Here is a 22588-nt window from a genome sequence, read left to right on the forward strand (position 1 = left end):
ATAAAAAAAAAAAAATAAATAAATACAAAGAAAAAGTTTGTGTTTGTGCTTTGGGTTAAAATTAGTTGAAATTTGCATTAAATTTAAATTTTAACTGCCATGTGCAACTAAATCGATAACAAATTTCTGTTCACAGTTATCGAAATTGCGATTTATCAGTGCTTTCTTTGGAAACGGTATTTTTGGCATGGTGTCAATCACACACACGGTCACATTGTATCGTTATAATTATGGACGAAGAACTGAATTTTATAAACAAAGATTTAAACGATGTCCTGCAGCAACTTGTCAACGATAAAACACACGACATGGCTGCAGATGTGCAACAGCGAAAGGAGAAAGTTGCCATGCTGATCAAACTACATGTGCGGCACCTGCAACAGACGGTGATTACGCATCGTCGCCGTCGCCAGCAGCGAGCACGACGACGTCTCAAACAGATGCGTTCGTTCTTCATGCAACAGATGATACAGCTGCAGTCGAAGTACATGCACATGTTTGCCATGATGCGGCTTAAGCACGCCCAACTAGACAATCTGGAAGAGGAGGAGCCAATTGCACAGAATTGCGAATCCCCGACAGCTGAAATTGTGCCCACAGCGCACTCCGAGTTCTGGGAACTGACTGTGCCGCAGTTCAGCGACGAACAGTTCCTCAACAGCTTACATGTAACCCGCAGCACCTTCCAGATGCTCTGCAGCCAATTGGCCCCGACGCTGCAATCAGTGCCCGAGCTAACATCACCTTATTTGGAGCATATCTCCGCCGAGAAATGCGTGGGATTGGCGCTCTACTTCCTAGCCAGCGGTGAACGCATTTCTATCATATCGGAGCAGTTTGCACTACCACGAGCACGCACCATCAAGTGCTTGAAGGTCTTCTGCAATGCAGTGATGAGCAGCCTGGGCAAAGCGTTGCGTCTGCTGCCCCAAAGCCAAACGGATTGCACAAATGTCTTGGCCGGATTCCGCAGAGAATGCAACATGCCAGCTGCTCTAATTGGTGTGCTCGCCGTCTGCTGCATTCCACTGCGTGGCAAGGGGAAGGGGCAAGGTGATGCCACGCTACGCATGGAGTTTCTCCTAGACGATCGCATGCTGTTCCGTGAACTGCAGCTGGGCAATGCAAGTGGCAACAGGGCGCCATTGTCACCACTCTTCGCGCACTCTCCCAATCCTCTTTCGCAGTTGCCGCTACGTTGCATCAATGGGCGTGAGGTGCCCACCTTTGTGCTGGCTCCCGTTCATCAGAATTATCCCTTGAGACCTTGGCTGCTACAGCAATATACGGATCCTGTGGCGCCGCACGAATACGATTTCAATGAGGTAGCCGATCATCTGCAGGAGCTCAGTGATTGTGCCTTACATCGCCTGATGTCACGTTGGCGTTTCCTTAGTCAACCACTTGACATCAGCTTCCAGACCGCTTCTTGTATCATTACGGCAGCCACCGTGCTGCACAATCTGCTCGAGGAGCTCAGCGAGCCACACATGCTCGAGTGGGGCAATAGTGTGGATGTCTCCAGGTTCAGGCCACCTCCCATTTTCCCAAATCAGCCAGACAACAATGAGGATTCCATACGTGCTTTAGATGTGCGTGATTTTCTCGCGAGGACAATTAGCTCTACGGAAATGTGATAGGGATTTATATTTACGGATTGTAAATAAATTAGCTAATAAAAGAAATATTTATCTGTAAGCGAAGATTCTTTAATTTGTTATTCAAAACTTGAACGAAACACCTCTATGGATTCTTTCGATGGTGGAGAAAACTTCTTGTATACTGGAATAAGAGCTTCTTGATGTTAATTTAATTATACATCATTAAAGAGTGGAAAATTGTAAATAATTTAATTGACTAAATAGAAATATATAGTTTGTCTTTACTCAAAGCTCGTTTAATTTAATAGAGTTCTAAGAACAGTTGCATGATGAAACTTTCAGCTTGTACGATTTTATATATTCAAAATAACATCTTTCACCATATAATAGTAAATTAATATTGATCTGCAATTCTATCTATTATTCTATCAATTATTTAACAAAACCCCAGAATTAACTGTAATATGTTCGAATAGAATCGAACTAGTAAAATACAAGGAAAAATCCCCAAATTAAAAGTCTTGCAAGTACATTAGAAAAACGTAAAATTTATTTTGTATTTTATATTGTTAAGTGTAAAACATGGCTCAAACGATGTTTAGTACAGACGCTGAGGGGGACCCATCGACGACTTAATGTGCAGAGAACGCACGTTCTGCCAGTTCTTCTTGAGCAGAGAGACCAAGAAGTTGATGGACAAACTGACGTTCTGGGAGAGCTCATCCTGCTTCATGCCGACGTGGCCAACGGCAACGGACAGACACAGCACCTTCTTCATCTGGAACTTGATGGTGGACTTGACCTCCTCGATCTTGGCCAACATCGACTCCTGGTGGGAGAGCAGACCAGGGAACTTGCCAGCCTTGTTAAGACCGGGACCCAACAGACGTGGGATCTGCTTGATCAGAGACTCGGAAGCCAAGAAAGCATCATAAGACTTGGCCAGTTTCTTGACCAGCTTCTTGTTCTTGTTCAGCTTCTTCAGAGCCTCAGCATCCATGAACTCAACGCCGTTAGCCTTGGCTTCATCGCAATGCTGCTGATCGCCCAGAATGCACACCTTCATCTTAGGGCGGGGCACGTGCTTCAACCTATAATAAAAAGGAAAATGTTTACAATAAGTAACTGAAGTTGTGGGAAAGAAGACAATTTAAATGAAGCTAGCTAAAAATCGAGCAACCATTTTCAAATGGGAGCAAAACTTACACAGCATGTGTGTCTTGTTATTACGTATTAATCTAGGGTTCGGTATCATTTCTGATACCTACTCAATTTGATTTTAAGACCCTGAGTGCAGGTCTCGTCGAGTTGTGAATCGAGTTGACATCACATCATCGACTTCCTAACACTGATGATGCCCGGTTTAAGGGTAAAAATGCAGTGCAGGTATTTTGTTGTTTAGCCAACGTACTTAACAGTGCCTGAGAAACGCTTGTCCTTTTGGGGATCGTAGTTCTTGAGGCCAATTTGGAGTTCCACAGATTCCAAGAAACCGCGCTTCTTTTTCAGCGACTGCTCCAGAAGAGTAGTGACGCCCTCAAGGAGCGTGTCACGAGACACTTTCGATCTGCAATTGTTAAAAAGCATTCATTAGTTTCACAAACTTTGGTAGAAATATTATTGTTGATGTTGAAGTAATGTGTAAATGGTTGCAACTTGCATGAGTAGTCACATATTTAACACAAAAACTCGCAAGTTTAATATTGCAATCATTTCCAAACTGATGTGGTCATTGATATTGGTCCAAAAAGCTGGTTTCTGATTGCCAACCGCGCAAAATATTATGGGGAAATTATATACCGGCATATAATCTCTTAAAATGTTCTATAATTTTCCAATTATTTGCGTGGATGCACTATATTTTTAAAGATTTTGTTGATAGAAAAACTTACGCCATGTTGATCCCTTGACGACCGATTCACGAAAGAAAGAATGGAGTTGCAGCGATAACAAGTATGGCTGTCGTTTCGATTACAGCGCGAATACAACTCTGAAGCAAGGCAGTGGCAACGTTAGTTTTTTGGTTTTAATTTTACAATGTATTACTTTTAAACAAATTAAATTTGTTTTGAAAGAAAAGGCACTTCTAATAAATAAATATTTATTAAATATTGCAATTAGTTCAGTTCAGTTTGGTAATTTTCTGAAATTAGATAAAGCAACTTGCCTTTTTTTGCATTTTGTGTTTTAGTATATGTATATCCGCCTTTAACTGTATGTTCAGTATTTCAAGTGCGGCCACATTACTGTCTCTCTTAAAAAACAAGTTTTTCTACATATTTTAAAAGTATTGTTTGGTTACAATTCTGTAATCTGTTTGCATACTGAGATCTTGTTTAGCAGCATTTATTTGTACTTAATGATCTCATGACTTAATAACGCATTTCATTATTAAATCTTTAATTAATCAGCGGTTCGAAGAGTATTGAAAGAGACTTAGCGAATGAAGTGCTCTCGTGGTCGTGGTAGTTAAAAAGAGAGTCAATAATTCGTGGTCAAACAAAACAATTGCTTTCACTATCAGCACTCTCTCTCTATCTGTCTGTCGTGTCTGCGTTCGCATTTCGCGTTGGGCCTGCGTTGCGTTTTAAAATAAAACTGCTGTGCCTCCGACAGTGTCCATTGAGTGGGTTGCTCCATCAGTGCAATTCACGAATTATATAATTTATCCAAAAGTGCACTCATTGATTTTCCACCACAGAGAATCCAAGAGAAATAAACAGCATTCAAACTCCAGCAATCAGCAGCGTCTCCAGGCATGGCGCGGTTAATTGAGAGCAATGTAAGTTACGAAACACGAATTGCAACGAAACTTTTGCATAATTCTTAAAACAAAACTGTCTCGGTTAGTGACCGCATTATACATATGTATTATTAAATACTCGTCTCGTACACCACATTTCGCTAGCCATTTCATAATTGTTAAAAATATCCATTTGTATGTATGCTGCGATTTGGTTGTATGCATGTGTTAACCATTTGGCATCTCCCACAAAAGAATTAAAAACAGAACAACATGCGGATAACTTAAAAATCTACACACACCTCGATATATAGGAATTCCAATTGAACAACAAATATTATGACGTCATGCGTCTAATGTAGCCAACAAAATCTATTACGACGATCTTATAATTATGTCAAGTGTGTAACAGCAGCTTAGAAAGAGACAGGTAGCTGAACGTATTTTCGGCAAGTTACTTAATCAATGCGTAAGAAGTTACGCACTGCTGTTACTATTATGATTCCTTGTTGTCTGCTGCGGCTGCAAATATTAATTAGGGATTTTACGTACTTGTGTCGTATGCGCAACGTCACGATACGGCTAATCGCTCACAGCCAATCAGCTGTTCGGCACTCAAGTCTACTCTTTGGCTAAACATGCCTCTCGTTTTCTCTTTAACAAAATGAACCTGAATCAGCTCTACAAATTTATTCAACTGTCATTGTGCTCTCTTACGACTTTTGTGCTTTGTCAGCTCTCGCAGAGCAAAATTGTTTGTTTTTTTGCTTATCATCGTTAGAAAATACTTACTGTGATACAGTCAGTCACTTCAGTATGTATTTACCTTGCAAATGACTTGAACTTTGTAATGTTATTAAAAATAGAAAACGTGTTTTATTTAATTATTCTGTCGCTATAAAATGCTTAGCAAACTTTCGAAATCTGTTATTTGAGTCGCAAACTGATCAAGTTGCCTTTTAGCTGACTGATAAAGTATTCATACTTATCAGCTTACTGAGCCAACTCACTGTTTGGCGACGCGTGCTGACTCGGCACCGAGCCCGAAGCCCTCGTGTTGACTTCACCGCGTTGACTTCATTTCAATTGGAAATTGTGCGCGACCGCGTTCGGTTCACCAAGCGTTTTGCTGCTTTCAATAAAGTGTCGGTCAAGTTCAAGAGCTGGAAAATTTAAATTGGAAATCCAAATAACAATATTAAACAATTGCATAGCAAGTGTTGCGAGTGCGTAAAATGACCGATTTCGATGTAAGTTTATTTCCTACATTGTCAAAGAGCAAGAGCGTTTCAGCTTTCGCTCGCTCTCTCTTTGGATAGCCCATATGGGGGCTCTCTGTTTATCTTGCCTGCGAGTCAGTTGTGACGTCATAGTTAATTACATTTGCATCACCCGGAGAGAGCGCATCGAGTGCGCCTCATGCAATAAAAAAACGTCGTACTCCTAAAATGGACTATGACTTCAAGGTCGCTGCCAAGTCGGTTGGTTAAAAGTTGCACGCAGCTTGAATAACCTCAATTAATACGTTTGGCTTCAATCGATGTGTGGGGCTTCAGTTGGCAGCGTTTAAAGTTCACTATAACCACTACTAAATATAGATACGATGTGGGTGTTTATAAAATATATTCTCTAATTTTCATTCAGTAATTTTGCTTATCATAACATTAATGTATTCACATTTAGTTAGGAAATGTCTACTAATACTAATAAAGTATTCTTTAAACATTGAATTCAATAGATAAAGATACTATTTAACTTTGTTTGCGTGTAGTTTTGTTGACAACGTATGATTTGGGTAATTTACTATCGGTAAAAGGAAAATTTTCATAGCACACCATTCGACCTCTTATCAGCAAAGGCATCTGCTCTGGCAATCGCAATAGGAAACGTATTGGGGTCTAAAATGCGATTATATGTTATTATAATATGTACATACATAAAAAATAATAAGTAGCGCCACAACTATTAAGATTAAGATGAAATAGATATAACAAGTAAGAAAGCTACAGTCGAGTGTGCTCGACTGTGAGATACCCGCTACCCATTTTTAATAAAGGCAAAATATTGCGGTATCATTTTCAAAATATACCAAATATACTGCAAAAATACTAAAAGTATACCAAATGGTATACTTGGTATATCGATGTAGTACACCATTCAAAATATACCATAGACGGCACAATATACCAGATTGTCAGGCAAAGTAACTAAGACCCCTTGTAAGTAGGCGCTTTTGCCCATACAAAAGTATTTCTTTAATAACTTCCACAATTGTCTGATCGTAACCAAATTTTCAGGAATCATAACTACTATAGTATTTATTGTATATACCAAAATTCGCAACTCTAGCCTTAAAATTACGCTTGTTATTCGATTTTTTTGATTTTCGGGGGCGGAAGGGGGCGTGGCAAAAATTTGAAACAAACTTGATCTGCGTGCAAACATAACAAATGCTGTCTATCTCTTATAGTCTCTGAGATCCAGTGTTTCATACGGACAGACACACAGACGAACATGGCTATATCGTCTCGGCTGTTGACGCTGATCAAGAATATGTATACTTTATTGGGTCGGAGATGCCTCCTTCTACCTGTTACATACATTTCCTGCCGGCAGGGTAGCGGGTATAATAACAATGCGAAATACAAACTTAATAGTTTTATTAATAGGTATCTTGAAGTATAAATTTAAAAGATTATTAAATTAGGTGTTCGTTCCCTGTATTATTAATGTCACGCTAGATAATTTCATTATATAAATGGATGAACTTTAGCTTCAAGCTCTAGAAATTGCAATTCATAAATAAACATCTAATATGTATTTGTATTATTTTTGTGGATTTTCAGTTTGTACCAATTGCGGTGGGCGTAATTGCTGTGGTCGCCGGTGCCCTCATTGTTCACTATTTCATCAACAAGAAGTCAACGAAACCCCGCCGCGAACCCAACAGAACCGCACGTCTGCGGACTCTGGTGGATCCCAATGACAAGTACCAGCTGCCGCTGATCGAGAAGGAGGTGCTCAGCCATGATACGCGTCGCTTCCGCTTTGGACTGCCCTCGAAGCAGCACATCCTTGGCTTGCCTGTGGGTCAGCACATTCATCTGATTGCCACAATTGACAATGAGCTGGTTATTCGTCCCTATACGCCCATCTCGTCGGATGAGGATGTGGGCTATGTGGATCTTGTGGTGAAGGTGTACTTCAAGGATGTGCATCCCAAGTTCCCAGCTGGTGGCAAGATGACACAGTATCTGGAGCAAATGGAACTGGGCGATAAGATCTCATTCCGCGGTCCATCGGGTCGATTGCAGTATCTGGGCAATGGCACGTTCTCCATCAAGAAGCTGCGCAAGGATCCCCCCAAGCATGTGACGGCCAAGTATGTGAACATGATTGCAGGTGGCACGGGCATCACGCCCATGTTGCAGCTGGTGCGTGAAGTGCTGAAGCGCAACGAGAAGGACAAGACGCAACTGGCGCTGCTGTTTGCCAACCAGGTGAGTGGAAGTCATTAATTATTAACGATCGCAACAATTATTAATAACGTTCTATATTTTACAGAGTGAAAAGGACATTCTGCTGCGCGAAGAACTTGATGATTTGGCGAAGAAACATCCTGACCAGTTCAAGGTCTGGTACACCGTGGATAAATCAGCCGAAGGTGAGCAGCAGCTGCAGTTAACAAATCAGGCATCCATACATTGTTCATTCCACCGATTCATCAAAGTTTTGGGCATATAATTGAGAAGTTTAGTTAAAGTTATAGTAGTAATGTTTAGCGAGGATATTCTCTATTTAATATAAAATACCACAAGTGTAGTTAGCAGTTGTAAAGTTATTTTTAACACTGACATCGATGCCAAGTGAATTTTGTATAAATTCAAATTTAATGCATGTTTTGTTACGTCTTTATTATAAGCAGCAAGCAGCTATTTATAGGCATTGCGATTAGATAGATTTGTGTTTAGATGTTTAGCTGCATTTAATAGTAATCACAAAATATATGTAGCTAGGCGAATGATTGAGTAATTTATATAAGTCAAATGTATGAAATGAATTGCAAATCACACTCGGAATGCATCTCACATCGCCACAACCACAAATCACAATTAGTTGCCATCAAATGTTGTAGTTGTAAGCGTAGCGCACTGCTAAAAAGCCATCTATTATGTTGAAAATTTCGTGTTTGCCCCCCCTTCGCCACATGCTGCCCTCAAACGGATGCCGCGCACGGCGCACGCGCGCTTTATAGCCTGGTCCTACAACACTGGCCATGTCAATGACGATATGATGCACGAGCATCTGCATCCGCCCGACCCACAAACGCTGTGTCTGCTCTGCGGACCGCCTCCTATGGTCAACTACACATGCATACCGGGTCTGGAGCGTCTGGGCCATCGGTCTGAGCAACGTTTTAGCTATTAAGTTCCAATTAACCAAGCTAGCCATCTACTTAGAATGTAAATTTGCAACACAAGTGTTTTGCTTTTCATTTCACAAAATACAAAAAGGGAATTTGTGAACGCGTGCAGGTTCTGCAGTTAGTACTAACAAATCATATAATAAGAGAATATGTTTACTAATCTATTTACCATTTCTATCTTTTAATACAGGCTGGAACTATAGCGTGGGCTTCATCAATGACGAAATGATTGGCGCTCATCTGTTGCCGGCCAACGATGACACGATCGTTCTGCTTTGCGGCCCACCGCCCATGATTAACTTTGCCTGCAATCCAGCGCTTGACAAGCTTGGCTATCATCCGGACACACGATTTGCGTACTAGATGGAACACGGGACGGATGGACGGACGGACCAGTGGAATCCATGTGGCATCAATATACACATGCATTGCAGACAATTATTTGCATTTCTGTTTTGTCGATTTCTTTTACGCTCAAGAGTTGCATTTGTAACTGTATCCGAACCAAGACGAATTAACAATGAATACTCCCAAATCGAGTATCCACTTCGGTGGATCTGTGTGTGTGTGTGTTTGCGCGTCCAGCTCCAACTGAGGATACAAATGCATCCTCTCAACTATTTTACTTTGTTTTCCTTATTTTTTTAAATAAACTGTTACTATAAAAAACGAATACAATTTCTATTTCCATTTCAATTTGTTTTCGTCGAATTTCAATTTGAATTCGATTTGATTCAGCTGAGTAAATAATATGCTAATTTAGGTAATTTACAATCGGAACTAATTGGGTGGACTAATTGACACTTTTAATGTTCATCAATTAAGTCAATTCAATGCTAATTTTGAACTGCAGACAGCACAAAGGATAATCCGATAGTGTATCGGATAGTATATAGTATACGGATAGTATATAGTATACTGATAGTATATAGCATACTGATAGTATATAGTATACTAACAGTATATAGTATACTGATAGTATATACTATAGTATACTGATAGTATATACTATAGTATACTGATAGTATATATAGTATACTGCTAGTATATATAGCATACTGCTAGTATATATAGTATTCTGCTAGTATATATAGTATACTGATAGTATATATAACATTTTATCCTGTTAGCTATCATAAAACAGGATTCAGTAGTTTCAAGCAAAAGAAAAAAAAGAACGTAGTTTGGCTTTCATGGGTTTATTGACGGTTAGTAAAATTCGCAAATGTGATTACAAATACAACTGATTCTATTTAAATGTAAATAATTGTTGAAGCGAATTAAACATCATCCAGCGCTTGCCAAATTGATTTTCAATTTACTCTGCACTAGGCAAATAAATAATCATACAAATACATTAAAATGTTGAACTAAATGTGTAGTAAGCGTGATTAGTTTAAATATGTATATATGTAATATATGTACGAACTAGTATTTTTGTATTTTGACAAAAACTCAATGCCTAAAAAAATAAGGTATGTGTTAGTATAGCTTAAAAATTGTTATTTTGTCGTTTTAGTTTTTTGTTTTGTTTTGTGAGGTGCTTTATTCCATGTTTCTTCTATTAAATCATTTGCTGCTGCGCACGCTTGGCGTGACAAACTCGCGCTGAGGACTTCAAATCTTGTGTGTGGTGTGTGTGCGTTGTTCTCTTGATAGTAGCAATGATGTTGTTTGTTAGCTTAGTCAGCATATTAAATCGTCCAATACCTCGCCAGAGTGTAAATTGATCAAAATTTGTATCTAGATGGCAGTGACAGTGCTTGCTCGTTTCATTCCGCGTGCGTCGCTTTGGCAGATGATGATAGCTGGCAGCAGTTCTCAACTTAATCGTACTTACATTAATCTATAACGAATACAACTAGATATGTAGCAGAAGGGTTTTACAATGCAAAACGCTAACCTACAAATTACAATACAATATGATCATGGCTGATGCTGTTTTGTAAAAAAACACTTAAAACTTATAAAACAAATCGACTTTCGAATCCTCATTCAGGCCAAACAATAAGTCCGTTGAGCAGGCTGCCTTGTACGCCTGCAATAGATCCTCCATGTTTTCCTTGCTAAGTTGTATGCTCTCGATGTTTGCCACCTTCTTGTATCTGCAAGAAAGTAAAACGTATAATTACTCAAATTGAAATGTTTGCTGGCCAGTTACAAACTTACTTGTCTCGCTTGTATTTCTCCTGTATGGCCTGAGTGCTGAGGTCCTTGGCGCCCTTGTGTGTTTTGCAGAGCAGCACCACCACATCCATCAATTGCTCCAACGAGTATGTGGTAATCTTTTCCAGCTCTGGCGTCCACATCTGCATACCCAAAATGTGACGTGCCAAAGCGAGCGAAGCAGACGACATCAGTGATGGCAAATATTGCATATAAGTCTCTCCCTCCAGCAGTGACAACTCGCAAATGTACTGCAATACACAAGTAATTCAAATTAGTTGATGTTAAAGAGGAACTATTGACATCGCCTTACCAAGGCCAAGCTCTTGAGTTTCTCGGGCATATCGCTCATCACGCCATAGGTGGTCATGAAAACGTAAGGTGTTGGTGTGGACAAATTGAAGGTGAGAATCTTGAGGAACACTTGCTCCATGCGCAGCACTTGGGCCTGTGTATAGCTGTCGTCAGTGAGGAAGACAAACTCACTAGCGTTCGGTGGGTAGACCTCCTCATATTTACTACAAGCAGAATAAACATACGGTTACAATTTCAATTGCCAAAGGATGAGTGTGTAAATGATGACCACTTCCTTCCCCTGACACACACAGCAATTTGATTAGCTAAGTGTGCTGCCATAAACTATGAACGAATCAATCATCACAGAGCGGCGTTAAGTGTTGACATGTTGTGTCCCTAAGCTACAGCTTGGGCATACGAGAGTAGTGTAGGAGGGGGCGGGGACTCATTGGATTACTTACGCAGCGACATACATGGCCGCAGTGCCAACCAGCTGAAGCTTGGCGCGCTTCACTGACATGTGGCTAAGGAAGCGGTCCAGATAGGACACTGTCAGATAGAGAGTTTCCGTGTCCAGTTTGTATTCCTCGGCGACCTCAACAAGCCAATCAACCAGAATGGCGCGCATCGAGTGATTGATGTCAGTCTGGCGACGCATGTACTGCGGCTTGGGGCGATGCTTCTTCTGCAAATACGAGAAAGCGATGCGGAGATGTGAGTTAACAAGTCATAATACCTAAGCAATAGTCTGCCACAAGTGTGAAGTGGTAAACAAAAAAGAGCGTTAAACAATCAGCGTCAATCAAACTCGTATTGTTTACACATACAATTATAGGCTGGTAAAACTAAAGACTTTACGTTTAATTTTTATTTGTAGATTTCACACTCGTTTATATTCGTAGTTGGTTCTTGCACACAAAACAAAAAAAAAGTAACCGAAACTTGAAAAAACAAAAACAAAACTACGCTTGGGAACTAAACTCGTTCGCAACGCAATTTCCCTGCACAACGTTTTGCTTCCCTTCTCGTTCTCTCTCGCCTGAAATCGAATTTACCAATTTTTATTTGTTTATTGGTTATTTCGCAGTACGTGAGCCGCATCCAAATACGAACAACGCTCTCCGAGCACAAATCTTGGCCGAAACGGCAATACGAGCCCGATATGTACATTAGGTGTTTATTTAATAGCCAGCTTAACGATTATTGGACACGTCAAACGCCACCGGAAAAGCCACTAAAGAGACCATTCGGACAAACTGCATGAAATTGTGATTTTTACCTAAAGTTTGGGAGTTCTACGAATCGGTTTAGGGTTCATTTTTAAAATCCATTCTTATGAAGTCATTAGGCTGGTATTGCTTTCTTTGTAGCATAATAGAATAGGGAATGTCTTAGGGAAATTTTAAAATACATAAGTAATATCATTACATTGCAGCTAAGTAAGCTGATAATGAATGAATAAATAATGAACTAGCTTAATATTCTAGTGAAATTCTTTATTAAAAGCATTTCTTTCTTTCGATATCGGATACTTTAAGCTCCTTTTTTCAGGTAGTATCGTATTAAAAAGTATTATAAATAGTTAAGAAAATAAATATTTAATATCCTATTTAATGGGGTTGTCACACTATAAACAAAGCTACCTACCAACAATCGACCCGGCAACCAAGCAACAATCAAACTCGATATACTAAAATTTCCTTTGAATTTCTGTTTCAGAAAGCAAACAAATTTCACACGGAATAGACTACATTTGAAGCGGACAAATAGGAGATTAAAGCTGCAACATGACGCTCAAAATGGCTTTGTGTACCAAGGATGATCTCAGCGAGGCGATCAAGCTGCAGAAACGGGAGCAGTATGAAGAGGAGCGCAAGAAACGCATCTTCAACGCCAAGCAGCGGCTTTTTGGAGTAAGTCTGGGGTAAACTAAACCTTTTTCCTCTTCTAATGTATTCTTTTCTTCAGCTCGACTTGGATACGCTGGAGCGACAGATAAGGGAGAAGAAGAAACAGGCAAGTGAGCAGCTGGAGTGCGATAAACGTTACGAGGAGCAGGAGCAGCTGCAAAAGCGTCTGATTACCGCCAAGGAGAAGGAACTGGAGAAGGAGAAACGCATCATGGACTCGGATCTGAATTTCTATCGTTGTCGCTATCAACGCAAGGATCAGAGACGCGAATTCGATCTCAATGATCCCAACTACTTGAAGAAATCGACGCCAGTACGCATCTCCGATGCAGACATCACACTGGGCATTTCCAGTGCGCAGATCTTTTACGGCGAGGATCTCAACAAGAGTGATCGTCAGGTGCGTCAGCGGGAGCAGCAACGCGCCTGGCTCGATCAGCAGGTGATGGAACGCAAGCAGGCGGAGGAGGCGCGTCGCCAGGCCGACAATGTGTACATGGAGAGTGTTTGGTGTCGCGACAAGCATCTGGAGGAGATGGCCAAGTCGGATCACCGTATGCGCCATCAAATCATACACAAGATTCGGCAGTTCAACATCAACTTGGCCAAGCAGAAACAGGAGAATCGCCAGCGCCAAAAGCAGGAGACCTACGAGGATGACATGGCCGAGATCTATAACATGTTGTCCAGTGACATGCTCACGGAGAATCCCGATGTCGCCCAGTCGCGCACCAATCCCAACAAGAAGATCGCCTTCATGTATCGCGGCATGACTCCAGATGAATTGCGCGACTTCCGCAAGGGGCAGGTGCAACAGTTGACGGACACGCTGCAGCGCAAGACGGAGGCACAGTTGATGGACAAGCAGTGGGAGCAGTATGCCATCAATATGGATCGCTCGCTGATGCACAAGCAGATCGACATGGATCGCAAGTACAAGCAGCAGCTCGATGATCTGGTGCGCGACAATGCGAAGCTGGCCATTGAGCAGGAGAAGCAGCGTAAGGATTCGCTCGAGCAGCTCAGCAATGCTGTCTACGACGACTTTTACGATCAGTTTAACAAGACATCGCGTTAACTTGATCACTCTTTTATTGTTGTCGTGTGTGGAATTGCTTTGGCAGCACTGTACTTGAACTCTACATTACTCTCAGGTCAACTGCGAATGCAGTTCCACACACGTGCAAGAGAACAGGGCAAAAACAAGTTAAATAAAGCTTAAATTAAATGTTGACGTGTTTTGCAGTTGTAGTTTTAAATAGGGAATCTCTCTGGGTGGACACGAAACCAAATGGACGGCCAGCTGCGCTCGTTCCAGTTGCGCAATCATGCCAAGACTGGAAAGCAGCCTTCCAGACAGAGTGGGACAACAATAGAGAAATGAAGACGGCGCCGGGTTATTTCGAATGGTAAACGATAAACAGAGCCAGCGATGCAGGCAACAAAAAGGAAGAAAGAGGCAAAGAAAAGAAAAAAGGCAACGACGCGCGAAGACATCGTCACCATTAGGGTGCGGACAGGGTTCTCTACACACACATACAAATATGCAGTTGAGTATAAATGTGTGTGTAAGTAGACAACATGTATACACACTATTAGTTGACGGAAATGGAAAATGGTTTTGGTTAAGTGCGTGACAAGATACGCACCAGATGGAGGACACAACTGCAGTTGTGATGAAATTCTTAGATACAAATTAGAAGAGAGGGTCTAGGAAGATTGATAACTAAGCATATACTTTATAAGATTTCAAAATATTTAATAAATAGGTAAAAAGGGAATAAATTGAACTAAGCTAATCAATTATTTTTATCATAAACCTTTTTTAGTTTAAGTTGATTACCAACTATAATCGAAATATATAATTTAAAATGAAAATAAACATAAAGCTATGGTATAGTAATTGAGTTAAAATTGTAATTTATAATCACTGCCCACTTTTTTTAATATTTAAATTAAAAAATATATATATAATTGCCTATATTTAGAGAAAACAAACTACATATATAAGTTTAGTCACTCACCTCGCTCTCTCGGAAATTCTCCAAGATGTCTTGTTGATACTGAACCACCTCAAAGAATCGTTGCCGATCATTGCGTGGCATCAGCTCAGCTTTTGCGACCACAGAAGCATCGCTGGCGTTTAGCATGTCCTCAGTGAGGCTAGTGTTGGCTTCAGCGATAGAGCGGTCAACGGACATTGGAGACAGCACATCGGTGACGGACATGGGCGTGTTATCCAGTTGAAAGCCATGTTGTTTTGGCATCGATTCGCTACAAGAAGTAGGCAAAACCACAGCGTAAAGTGGAGAAATGGAGAATTTGTATCAATGTTGTTGGGCAGCACTTACAATTTGCCATTGTCTTTTTGAATATTCTCCTTATCGGCAGCATTGGCATTGAGTTGGGACTGCAGCTGCACCTGTGTATCGATATTGTCCTCGTATACCGAGAATGTCTTGAATTGCTCCACGGGCACAGCATTTGATTTTTTAGGGCCGCCACCGACGCCATAGCCAGCGTTTTCCACCCCAAGATCACGAAGAGGCTACATAGAATACAAAAAACAAACACACACGCACACAAATACATCAATTAGTAAAGCGCACTCGCTCAAAATATATATATGTATGTGTGTGTGCGTTTGTGCAGCGAACAAACAGTCTGACAACAACGAGCGAACGCCAGTTGCTGTCTTGCCTTGCGTCTATTCGTGTTTTCCACTTTTGGAAAAATCCTGTTACGGGAGTTGCGCAGTCGCATTTCGTTGTTGTTGCTGTTGTTACTCTTTCACTGTGCGCGCCCTTTGCAGGCTTCCCTGGGTCTTCTTTATCTCGCTCTCCCTCTCTCTATTACATGCACGCACACACACTCGCTACTCACTGCCTGCGCATGTGTATGTGTGAGGTGAGCATAGCAATTGCATTGCAGTGCACAAGAGCTCGTTTGCCTGTTTGCTATTATTACTCTCTCTGCAAGTCCCTGTGCTCACTTTGTTGTTGTTGGAAGAAAAATGCGCGCCAGAGTAAAGTATTGAAGTATGCATTTCTAGGTTAGTTTTGCAGATTAGGCGCGATTGCGCGCAAAAAGTGCGAATGCATATCAGTAGGTTTGAGTTTGGGAATAAAAAAAAAATAGTTGCAAAAGCTTATCTACAAAAATAATTATTTAGCATACAAATTTGTTGGAACACAGATAGACAGGCAGACACAACATGAAACCCACCACCACCGCTGTTCACAGGAACAACGATCGTTGCCACCACTAAAGCTGAGTTAGAGTGAGAGAGAGAGCAGGAGGGGCAGCTGCATTTTAACGCACACAACAGCAACAAAGTTTTGGGATGGAATTGTGATGGAACCTTACCGCTTTGCCGGAGGGTGCGGGAATGCCGCGCGGCACGTTGGTGTTGTTCGTAGCCAGCACGCCCGAATTGGCGCGCGGTGCAAGCACATTTGCCTTAATTTGCTGCTTGCCACCAGCTCCCAAAACTGCCTTCTCCTTGAGATTCATAATGTTCGGATTCTCCTTTCCGTTGATGTCACGATGTATTTGAAAGCTTGCCATTATTGAAAACAGTAAGTGAATTTACACGGCAATACGAAAGTGTTGCTGCAATATATTTGTATTGTATCCAAAGGCGCTTTGACTTTCGACTTGCGCCTTGCTCTTTTTTTCGATACTGTAAAATGGTGGCTTTATCTACGCTTCTCTTTATTTTGTGCGTGAGTATGTGTGTGTGTATTAAAATTTGTTTCTTTGGCTCAGCTGCTGCTGCTGCGACGGCGTCGTCCACTTCGAAATGTCGTCGTTTGTTGAGTCGCTTCGGCTTACACTCACACTAACATTTATGCTGCTATATGTGCGTGTATATGCTCAACTTCGCACACATGCACACACACAATAAAGATTTATCAAGTACAAATTGTGGCATTCGACACTAAAGACGCGTACAATATATATATATTTTTGTAATTTATTTAACTTTCACTAACACCTTAACGTTTTCAAAGCAATTCCATTAAATTTCCAAATACACAAAATACGACAACCACGTTTAAATTAACATTAACATTGCTTTCTTTTATATTCCGTCACCGTGTGCGAGTCCCGAATTAATGCTTGTCGTTCGCACGGAGAGCTATGAGTTTTTGATTTTTTCCCGGTCAACTACAAAGCCAACTCGCATTAATTCGATCATTTCAGTGTGACCACAAGTTGAATTTAAAATGTGCTATTTTACTTCGAAAAAGTACCAAATATAACAAATGCATATTTGTTTACTTGTTTGGTAGCGTGAATTTTTCGAACTTAAATAGTTATCGGTTATCGAAATGATCTGATAAACTATCATTATTGTTATTTTTTAAATTGCTTGCAATTATTAAATACTCAAATTCAATGCATAATGTAAAGTATTAAATATTTTAACTTAGAATTTTATGTAAAATTAATCCAATCTTTTTTGTTGCCGAATTTTTATTCACATTGGAAAAGTATTTGTCACTTATTATGTATATTTATCGCTTTAAGAGTTTTAACGTTAAAAATTAAATCTAAGTATTTTAATTATTTTTCTTTCGATCTGTTTTAACTTTGTGAATTTCAATTTTTTGAATTTTTAGGTATACGTCTAATTGAGTTACAGTTTTAAATCATCTTATATTACATTGAGAGTATTTCCCTTCAATAATTTATTTATTTTAAATTAATATTTACAAAAAATTAATAATTAATAGTTTAATTATTATGTTGAATTGAAGTTTGCCTTATTTAAAGACAGTTTAAGGAGATATGGCACGCGGTAAGGTCTTGAGAACCACCTTGATCCAGTTATTGTATATAATGAAAGTACATAGTCTATATTTGCTAAGAATGTGATAAGAATAGCAAAAGGGATCTGCACTTTTCTTTTGTGCATTTTGCGCAACAATTCTCTGTTGCAAATCGCAGCAAACGACCTGACCCAACCTCAGGTAGAGACGACCTCAGAGAGGCGAAGACAAGGGAAACTTCTGGTCACACAGCTGCCATACAGTCGCTTGTCTTTGACTCCCGTTGCCCAATGATAAACATCTGCAGCGCGGCAAATCTCCGCAATATACAGACTTACCTATATGTCTTAGCAAATTAGCCGGGAAATACTCGGAGTCTATGAAAATCCGAATGTGACTGTGGCTTAAAGCGACGACTCGTGTCAGCTTGCAGCCTTGACCCAGTTAAAGCAATGTGGCAAAGAGTGGCGTCAATTGGTCAGGTTGTGGGTGTCCTCCAAGCAAAAGTTTTCTTGCGGCTTCGTTGGCGCCTGTTGTTGTTGAGAAACCGCAGAAACTTCAAAGCATTAGCTGGGCTTATACCCTTAACGCATTAATGCTAACAAGAGATTAGATACCCGATACACAAAAGAGAGAAAGGTGTGCCGATTTTTGGTTTATCAGAAATGTAGGAGAGAAGCAGACATCTTTCATAACTATGATAATTCTTGCTGAGTTAATATTGTTTTCTTTATCTCTCAGACCGTTTGACCATTGATTTAAACACCTATTTCTTAAAGATTATGAGAGCTAAGGCAACAACATTTTCAGTTGGTACTCCTTTGTGTGTTATTGTCGATTTTAACCAATTTCAGATCTAAGGAATATTAAAGTCTTTTTTTATGTTTTCTAATGTAGTTTATTGATGATATAATTTAATGTTATTACCATTTAATGATAAAGGTGCGAATCTGCATGGGGTTCAGTGTGACACTGAATTTGGATGAGTCATCATCGGCATTGACAGCCAATGGCTCGAATGGAGTAGTGTAATATTCAAGAGTCTTGGGCAGAGAACCGTCGTGATGGAACTTAAAACGTTTCACCTCATCGAGGGCCATGTTGCCATCCAGAGTGGTTTCACGAATCTCCTTGCCGCCCAATGAATCGAAGATGTGGCGAATGTTAAAGCTGACAATGTGACCCTCAGTCTCATCCAAGAAGTTCTCCACACGGAAAAGGATCTCATCGCTAGAGTATGGCTCCAAGGTGAGCAGATTGACCGACTGTGGGAAGTCGCTGAAGTCGGGAAGCGATTGGGGCTTCACCGAGCTGGCAGTGTTTGAGTTACTGAAGAATTTCCAGAAGGGCAAATGAATCTCATGTTGAGCAAGGCGTTCCTCAGTCGAGGCCTTAGCATCAACAGAGTTGAGGATCAGATAGACCTTGCCGCGAGCAATCAGTCCAGTGCCAAATTGTTCCTCGTTCAGGGCTTCGCCTACACCGAAAGCATCATCATTGAGCAGACGGCGATGCAACATCAACTCGAGTTGACCATCATCCAGACTGGAACCACCTTGAGCACGATCGTTCAACAGGGCAATGCGTTTCTGCTGATCCTCGAGAGCAATGCGAGCAGTCACAGGGTAATAATTGCCACTCACAGACTCACTCATGTCGGGTTCGAAGTATTCACGAAGGTTGCGCTCACGCTTGATCATCTCGCGGCCATTGGAATCGGTGTAGAAGACGCCATTCGAGGCGAGATCGCTCTTGAAGCGGGTGACAATCTCACGACCAGTATCATCATCAATGGGAATTGGGCCAACCAGCCACTCGAACTCCACACGATTGACACCCTCGTAGATGCGAACAACTTGCGAAATCCATTCGTTAAAGTGCTGATGCACTTCCTTGACGCGTTCTCCATCGTAAACTGTATAGTCAACGCTGTCAGACAGGATGTTGATGTCTCCATCGGGACGGAAGATGTAGGCACCAGAGGAACGTCTCTCGGAGGCTCCATTGTCACCACGTGCGCCCTTGTAGATGGCGAAAGTCTGCTCAATGTTCTCCGAGACGCCGTTCATCTCAACGTTCTTAAGGCGGCCAGAGTCGCTGTCGAAGGTCAGCTTGACAAGCTGTAAAAGGGAAAGGAGAAGTTAGTGGGTGATTGACGAATTGATGGGGTTATGCAGAAAAAGTCAAAGTGGTTAAAGATAGGAGACTCAGTGTCTAGGTATGTATGTCTTTAAGGACTGAGTTCAGGTTTTTTTAAATTTGGATTTTAAGGGGTTTATCTTGAGGAATGGAATGCGTTTAAAGTGAGCCAACTTACCGAGTTCTGGACAGTGAATTCATCATCGTCATTCTCATCAGCAGGCACCGCCTTGGCCAGACGTTGCTTGATGGCATGCAGCTTCTCGAAGCGACTGCGGGTCACTTGGTTCTCGGACAGCGATTTTCCTCCAGGCAGCACACGAATGTAGAAGTTGGCAATCTTGTCAACGGTGGCCTTGAAGACCAACTCATGCTGAGTGTTGTTCGAACGGTGTTGAATGGAAAGCACTTGCCATGGCACTGGCACCAGCTCGGATGCGACCTCGCGACCCTTTTCGTCCGTGACCAGATAGTTCTCCTCCTTAACGGGTATGCGCACATACTGCGAGGAGGAATGCGCCAATGCATTGTACAGGGTGACCACCACATTGTTGGCACTGTCCTTGGTGAAAGCACACACACTGATGTTCACCTCCAGACAGCTGTCGAATTCTCCAGCAGTCAGATTGGTCAGCACACGCAGAGCATCGCGAGCATTGTCCTGGGCATGGACCACGGCATCGTTGAGCAGACGATCGTAATCCCTGGCTACAGCTTGTTTCTCTGTGCCCGTGATGGCATCGTGGTGCTGCATGATACCCATCACTTGACGCAATTCATCCAAATCTTCAGTTTGCTTCTCGTTGGTCAATTTGGCGAATGCGCTCAGTTGCTTGACAGTTTGCAGCAGATGATTGCCGTCGCGTTCAAAGCGTTTCTGGGTGGGACGTGAGGTGAAGTAACCGGTCCAGTAGGAGTGCGAGTCACTGGCATAGGGGAAGAAGTCCTGTGTCTTGTTGGGCCAGGTGAGCATCATCTGATGCAGCTCATAGACGTAGCAAGAGGGCGTCGAGTAGAACACATTCACCTTGGAGCCGGAGACCTGACGTTCGTTGACATATCTGGAAAATTATTAGCAACGGATTAAAAACCAATTATATTGCGAGTCTATCAAAAGTTGTTATGCAGTATGGTGTCTCCAGCTTTAACAGTCGCTGAGAATAACAGGTTCATATAGACGGACAGACAGAAAGACGGATTGACAGGGTTGATTGTATCTGCCTCGTATTTGCTCGTTTTTACCCTCGTACTTACTTGATCAGCTTGTCCATGTTCTTGTAGTTGATTTCGGCATCCTCGTACTGGAAATCGTCACCCATGGGCACCATGATGTGGGTGGCCCTGAAGGAGTTCGACATGGTCTTCACATAGTTGATGAAATCATCCACACGGGACTTGACATTGTTGTCATAGCTCTTGCTATCGATGATGGGCTCATCGCTGCACAGAATATCAAAGCAGAAGCCGGGTGGTGCTGAGTAGTGACGGTAGAGAAGACCGGTGAAGATGTCGGAATCCTTGAGAGCAGCACTCGATTGCCAAATCATTTCGATGGCCACATCTTCAAGACGTTTGCTCTTCTCCCTGTGATCCATGCGGGCAAAGAATTCGGCATTAAAGCCCATCTGGGCGAAGATCGAAGCCATCTCACGAGAGTGACCGAAAGGATCGATTTGCCAGCCAATTTGTGGACGAGCACAGGCGCCAAAAGTATCGTTAAGCACTCTGCAGGGAAGCATGGTTAGCAGCTTTCATTAAATGTCACTTCGTTTTTTTTACTTACTTCAATCCCAGCGAGAACTGATCGATGACGCTCTGGTAATGAACAGCAGCCTCATCGTTCATGCTCCAGGCGCCGCCAGTGAATTCCAAACGACCTTCATTGACCAACTTCTTGACCAGACGCTGCACTTGCTCGGTTTGCTCTTGATACCACTTGAAGAAGAATGAGGTTTCCACCTGGATAAAGCGACGGCTTGAATCCTTCAACAGCTCCTGAATGACAGAGTCCAAAATGTACTGAACACCAGCATGCTGAATGTTGTTGCGGGCGCCATAATAATACTGATCCACGGTCTTAAGCCAGCCGACATCGTCATGGGAATGTGGCACCAAGTGCACATTGATCATGTTCGCCTTGGTGGCTGGACATGACTGCAAAGCGAGAGAGAGAGAGACAGAGAGGGAGTTTATGAAGTATACTTATTAAATTTCGATTTGTTGTAGTATTTACCTCATAGCCACACATTGCTTGAGCTTGGTTGGCCAGCAAGAGCACAGCCAGCAAAGAAACGATTCCCCAATGGAACTTCATTGTTCTCAATCTATTCCAACTACTACTTAATAATTCACTCAGCTCCACTGAACGACTCTGAGTGACAACTGGAAACTAAGGCAAAGTGAAACTGCTTTTATAGTCGCTATTTGCGAGCGACCCCAACGATTAGACCCCACGATGAGCCCCTTCTACCGATAACGCTGAAACGCGCCCGGATTAGAGGCACACACTCATGCTTACATATCGCATACAG

General features: G+C 41.7%; 6 protein-coding genes across 8 annotated transcripts; 3 read left to right on the top strand and 3 right to left on the bottom strand.

Annotated features, from left to right (window-relative positions):
- The first annotated feature begins 180 nt into the window (after positions 1 to 180).
- LOC133843725 (uncharacterized) lies at positions 181 to 2627 on the top strand. The gene has a single exon (XM_062277383.1). The coding sequence runs from the start codon at positions 231 to 233 to the stop codon at positions 1635 to 1637; it is 1407 nt and encodes a 468-aa protein (XP_062133367.1). The 5' UTR covers positions 181 to 230; the 3' UTR covers positions 1638 to 2627.
- On the bottom strand, positions 2130 to 3653 carry LOC133843728 (large ribosomal subunit protein uL1). Of its 2 annotated transcripts, XM_062277387.1 has the most exons (3): positions 3494 to 3653; positions 3013 to 3168; positions 2130 to 2692 (listed from the first exon to the last, which is right to left on the bottom strand). In XM_062277387.1, the coding sequence occupies exons 1-3, from the start codon at positions 3496 to 3498 to the stop codon at positions 2200 to 2202; spliced, it is 654 nt and encodes a 217-aa protein (XP_062133371.1). In that variant the 5' UTR covers positions 3499 to 3653; the 3' UTR covers positions 2130 to 2199. The 2 variants fall into 2 exon arrangements, with proteins under 2 accessions (XP_062133371.1, XP_062133372.1); XM_062277388.1 differs by lacking the exons at positions 3013 to 3168; positions 3494 to 3653 and adding an exon at positions 2808 to 2934.
- Positions 3654 to 3926: 273 nt separating this feature from the next.
- On the top strand, positions 3927 to 9436 carry LOC133843726 (NADH-cytochrome b5 reductase 3). 2 transcript variants are annotated; one of them, XM_062277384.1, is made up of 4 exons: positions 3927 to 4383; positions 7191 to 7844; positions 7909 to 8008; positions 8961 to 9436. In XM_062277384.1, exons 1-4 carry the CDS (start codon positions 4360 to 4362, stop codon positions 9131 to 9133), a joined length of 951 nt encoding a protein of 316 aa, XP_062133368.1. In that variant the 5' UTR covers positions 3927 to 4359; the 3' UTR covers positions 9134 to 9436. The 2 variants fall into 2 exon arrangements, with proteins under 2 accessions (XP_062133368.1, XP_062133369.1); XM_062277385.1 differs by lacking the exon at positions 3927 to 4383 and adding an exon at positions 5361 to 5594.
- A 1282-nt stretch (positions 9437 to 10718) lies between these two features.
- On the bottom strand, positions 10719 to 17293 carry LOC133843724 (G2/mitotic-specific cyclin-A). The gene is made up of 7 exons (XM_062277382.1): positions 16510 to 17293; positions 15495 to 15691; positions 15168 to 15417; positions 11695 to 11918; positions 11250 to 11454; positions 10940 to 11187; positions 10719 to 10875 (listed from the first exon to the last, which is right to left on the bottom strand). Exons 1-7 carry the CDS (start codon positions 16708 to 16710, stop codon positions 10728 to 10730), a joined length of 1473 nt encoding a protein of 490 aa, XP_062133366.1. The 5' UTR covers positions 16711 to 17293; the 3' UTR covers positions 10719 to 10727.
- LOC133843594 (RIB43A-like with coiled-coils protein 2) lies at positions 12913 to 14371 on the top strand. Its single transcript, XM_062277216.1, has 2 exons — positions 12913 to 13146; positions 13202 to 14371. Exons 1-2 carry the CDS (start codon positions 13021 to 13023, stop codon positions 14219 to 14221), a joined length of 1146 nt encoding a protein of 381 aa, XP_062133200.1. The 5' UTR covers positions 12913 to 13020; the 3' UTR covers positions 14222 to 14371.
- A 1498-nt stretch (positions 17294 to 18791) lies between the features above and the next one.
- LOC133841309 (lysosomal alpha-mannosidase-like) lies at positions 18792 to 22451 on the bottom strand. The gene is made up of 5 exons (XM_062273695.1): positions 22291 to 22451; positions 21841 to 22211; positions 21312 to 21782; positions 20236 to 21118; positions 18792 to 20038 (listed from the first exon to the last, which is right to left on the bottom strand). Exons 1-5 carry the CDS (start codon positions 22369 to 22371, stop codon positions 18842 to 18844), a joined length of 3003 nt encoding a protein of 1000 aa, XP_062129679.1. The 5' UTR covers positions 22372 to 22451; the 3' UTR covers positions 18792 to 18841.
- Between the last annotated feature and the right edge of the window lie 137 nt (positions 22452 to 22588).

The sequence above is a fragment of the Drosophila sulfurigaster genome, chromosome 3 (genome assembly GCF_023558435.1).
Source record: "Drosophila sulfurigaster albostrigata strain 15112-1811.04 chromosome 3, ASM2355843v2, whole genome shotgun sequence".
Taxonomy (NCBI): domain Eukaryota; kingdom Metazoa; phylum Arthropoda; class Insecta; order Diptera; family Drosophilidae; genus Drosophila; species Drosophila sulfurigaster.